At 55.8% G+C, this 3,825-nt stretch overlaps 1 protein-coding gene across 2 annotated transcripts in view; it reads left to right on the top strand.

Moving 5' to 3' along the window:
• The first annotated feature begins 1,119 nt into the window (after window positions 1-1,119).
• LOC144954519 (putative endochitinase) overlaps window positions 1,120-3,825 on the top strand; it is a 12,746-nt gene continuing 10,040 nt past the window's right edge. Inside the window, exons 1-2 of one of the 2 annotated variants that reach the window (XM_078884991.1) lie at window positions 1,120-1,217; window positions 2,240-2,261. In XM_078884991.1, coding sequence (XP_078741117.1) covers window positions 1,131-1,217; window positions 2,240-2,261 — 109 coding nt within the window. In that variant the 5' untranslated portion in view covers window positions 1,120-1,130. The remainder of the gene's footprint in view (window positions 1,218-2,239; window positions 2,262-3,825) is intronic. The other variant, XM_078884990.1, reaches the window with a different exon arrangement.

Here is a 3,825-nt window from a genome sequence, read left to right as displayed (position 1 = left end):
GAGTGTGTGAGTAGGTGAGTGAGTGAGTAGGTGATTGTGTGAGTAGGTGAGTGAGTGTGTGAGTGTGTGAGTAGGTGAGTGAGTGAGTAGGTGATTGTGTGAGTAGGTGAGTGAGTGGTGAGTGTGTGAGGAGGTAAGTGAGTGACTGACTGAGTGACTGACTGAGTGACTGAATGAGTGAGTGACTGACTGAGTGAGTGACTGACTGACTGAGTGAGTGAGTAACTGACTGAGTGACTGACTGACTGAGTGACTGACTGACTGACTGACTGACTAACTGACTGACTGACTGAGTGAGTGAGTGACCTACTGACTAACTGACTGACTGACTAACTGACTAACTGACTGACTGACTGAGTGACTGACTGACTGACTAACTGAGTGACTGACTGAGTGACTGAGTGACTGACTGAGTGACTGACTGAGTGACTGAGTGACTGACTGAGTGACTGACTGAGTGACTGATTGACTGAGTGACTGACTGACTGAGTGACTGACTGAGTGACTGAGTGACTGACTGATTGACTGACTGAGTGACTGATTGACTGAGTGACTGACTGAGTGACTGAGTGACTGACCGACTAACTGAGTGACCGACTGACTGAGTGACTAACTGAGTAACTGACTGAGTGACTGACTGACTGCCTGACCAGGCTGCCCCCCCCCCCCCCATTGACTCAGCTACCCGTGCCCCCCTCCCCGTGCCCCCCTCTCCCCGTGCCCCCCTCTCCCCGTGCCCCCCTCTCCCCGTGCCCCCCTCTCCCCGTGCCCCCCTCTCCCCGTGCCCCCCTCTCCCCGTGCCCCCCTCTCCCCGTGCCCCCCCCTCCCCCCGTGCCCCCCTCCCCCCGTGCCCCCCTCTCCCCGTGCCCCCCTCTCCCCGTGCCCCCCTCTCCCCGTGCCCCCCTCTCCCCGTGCCCCCCTCCCCCCGTGCCCCCCTCTCCCCGTGCCCCCCTCTCCCCGTGCCCCCCTCTCCCCGTGCCCCCCTCTCCCCGTGCCCCCCTCTCCCCGTGCCCCCCTCTCCCCGTGCCCCCCTCCCCCCGTGCCCCCCTCTCCCCGTGCCCCCCTCTCCCCGTGCCCCCCTCTCCCCGTGCCCCCCTCTCCCCGTGCCCCCCTCTCCCCGTAGCTGATCAATGGCTGCCATCATTCTGCACGTGGCGAGCGCCATCGTCGCCTGCTGCCTCGTCTCCTCCTCCTCCTCCTCGGCTATGCGGATGCCGGTACGTGGTTAGACACATCCCATCATCAACATCATCAACATCATCAACATCATCAACACCACCATCATCAACATCAGCATCATCAACATCATCAACATCATCAGCATCATTATCAACATCATCATCATCACCATCATCAACATCAGCATCATCAACATCATCAACACCGCCATCATCAACATCATCAACATCAGCATCAACATCATCAACATCATCATCAACATCAGCATCAGCATCAACATCATCAACATTATCATCATTGCCATCATTATCATCATCAGCAACATCATCATCATCAACATCATCAACATTATCATCATTACCATCACCATCACCACCATCATCATCAGCACCACCATCACCATCATCAGCATCATCATTACCACCACCATCACCACCATCATCACCATCACCACCACCATCACCATCATCACCATCACCACCACCATCACCACCATCACCATCATCACAACCATCATCACCATCATCACCATCACCACCATCACCATCACCACCACCATCACCATCATCACAACCATCACCACCACCACCACCATCACCATCATCACCATCATCACCACCATCACCACCATCACCACCACCACCACCATCATCAGTCGCGTTGTGCTGTACCCAGCGGTGTGTAGACATTGTCGATGATGTTGATCGCGCTCAGAGACGGAGGAGAGAGACACAGACAAAGATCCCCCAGGTAGCCTCCAGCAGGGCTGTAGGGGCAAGTGCTGTTAGTTGCTAGTAGTAGCAGCAATTTCTGTGTACTATGATGATGCTGCTGATGATGATGCTGATGATGCTGATGATGATGCTGATGATGCTGATGATGCTGATGATGCTGATGATGATGCTGATGATGCTGATGATGATGATGCTGCTGCTGATGATGATGCTGATGATGATGCTGATGATGATGATGATGCTGCTGATGCTGATGATGATGCTGATGATGCTGATGATGATGCTGCTGATGATGATGATGATGTCGTTATCTGTGTTGTGTGTAGATGCCACTTGGAGCTGGTTCTGGTGAGTTACACCTCATAGTGGGTGAGTGGGTGAGTGAGTGAGTGGGTGAGTGGGTGAGTGAGTGAGTGAGTGGGTGAGTGGTGTGAGTGGGTGAGTGAGTGAGTGAGTGAGTGGGTGAGTGGGTGAGTGAGTGAGTGAGTGAGTGAGTGAGTGGGTGAGTGGGTGGGTGAGTGGGTGAGTGAGTGAGGTGGGTGAGTGAGTGAGTGAGTGGGGTGAGTGAGTGGGTGAGTGGGTGGGTGAGTGAGTGAGTGAGTGGGAGTGAGTGAGTGAGTGGGTGAGTGAGTGAGTGGGTGAGTGAGTGAGTGAGTGAGTGGGTGTGAGTGGGTGAGTGAGTGAGTGAGTGAGTGAGTGAGTGGGTGAGTGGGTGGGTGAGTGGGTGAGTGAGTGAGTGGGTGAGTGAGTGAGTGAGTGAGTGAGTGAGTGGGTGAGTGAGTGGTGAGTGGGTGGGTGAGTGAGTGAGTGAGTGAGTGGGTGAGTGAGTGAGTGAGTGGGTGAGTGAGTGAGTGGGTGAGTGAGTGAGTGAGTGAGTGGGTGAGTGGGTGGGTGAGTGGGTGAGTGAGTGAGTGGGTGAGTGGGTGAGTGGGTGAGTGAGTGAGTGAGTGAGTGAGTGGGTGAGTGGGTGGGTGAGTGGGTGAGTGAGTGAGTGGGTGAGTGAGTGAGTGAGTGAGTGGGTGAGTGAGTGGGTGGTGTGAGTGGGTGGGTGGGTGAGTGGGTGAGTGAGTGAGTGAGTGGGTGAGTGAGTGGGTGGGTGAGTGGGTGAGTGAGTGGGTGAGTGAGTAAGTGGGTGAGTGGGTGAGTGGGTGAGTGAGTGAGTGAGTGGGTGAGTGAGTGGGTGGGTGAGTGGGTGAGTGAGTGGGTGAGTGAGTAAGTGGGTGAGTGGGTGAGTGGGTGAGTGAGTGAGTGGGGTGAGTGAGTGGGTGGGTGAGTGGGTGAGTGAGTGGGTGAGTGAGTAAGTGGGTGAGTGGGTGAGTGGGTGAGTGAGTGAGTGAGTGGGTGAGTGAGTGGGTGGGTGAGTGGGTGAGTGAGTGGGTGAGTGAGTAAGTGGGTGAGTGGGTGAGTGGGTGAGTGAGTGAGTGAGTGGGTGAGTGAGTGGGTGGGTGAGTGGGTGAGTGAGTGGGTGAGTGAGTGAGTGGGTGAGTGAGTGAGTGGGTGAGTGAGTGAGTGGGTGAGTGAGTGAGTGAGTGGGTGAGTGAGTGGGTGGTGAGTGGGTGAGTGAGTGGGTGAGTGAGTGAGTGGGTGAGTGAGTGAGTGGGTGAGTGAGTGAGTGGGTGAGTGAGTGAGTGAGTGGGTGAGTGAGTGAGTGGGTGAGTGAGTGAGTGGGTGAGTGAGTGAGTGGGTGGGTGAGTGAGTGAGTGGGTGAGTGAGTGAGTGGGTGGGTGAGTGAGTGGGTGGGTGAGTGGGTGAGTGAGTGGGTGAGTGAGTGAGTGGGTGAGTGAGTGAGTGGGTGAGTGAGTGAGTGGGTGAGTGAGTGAGTGAGTGGGTGAGTGAGTGAGTGGGTGAGTGAGTGAGTGGGTGAGTGAGTGAGTGGGTGGGTGAGTGAGTGAGTGGGTGGAGTGAGTGAGTG

The sequence above is a fragment of the Lampetra fluviatilis genome, unplaced genomic scaffold, assembly GCF_964198595.1.
Source record: "Lampetra fluviatilis unplaced genomic scaffold, kcLamFluv1.1 SCAFFOLD_815, whole genome shotgun sequence".
Taxonomy (NCBI): domain Eukaryota; kingdom Metazoa; phylum Chordata; class Hyperoartia; order Petromyzontiformes; family Petromyzontidae; genus Lampetra; species Lampetra fluviatilis.
Note: the sequence above shows the minus strand (reverse complement) of the source record. Positions and strands in the feature narration are given on the sequence as shown.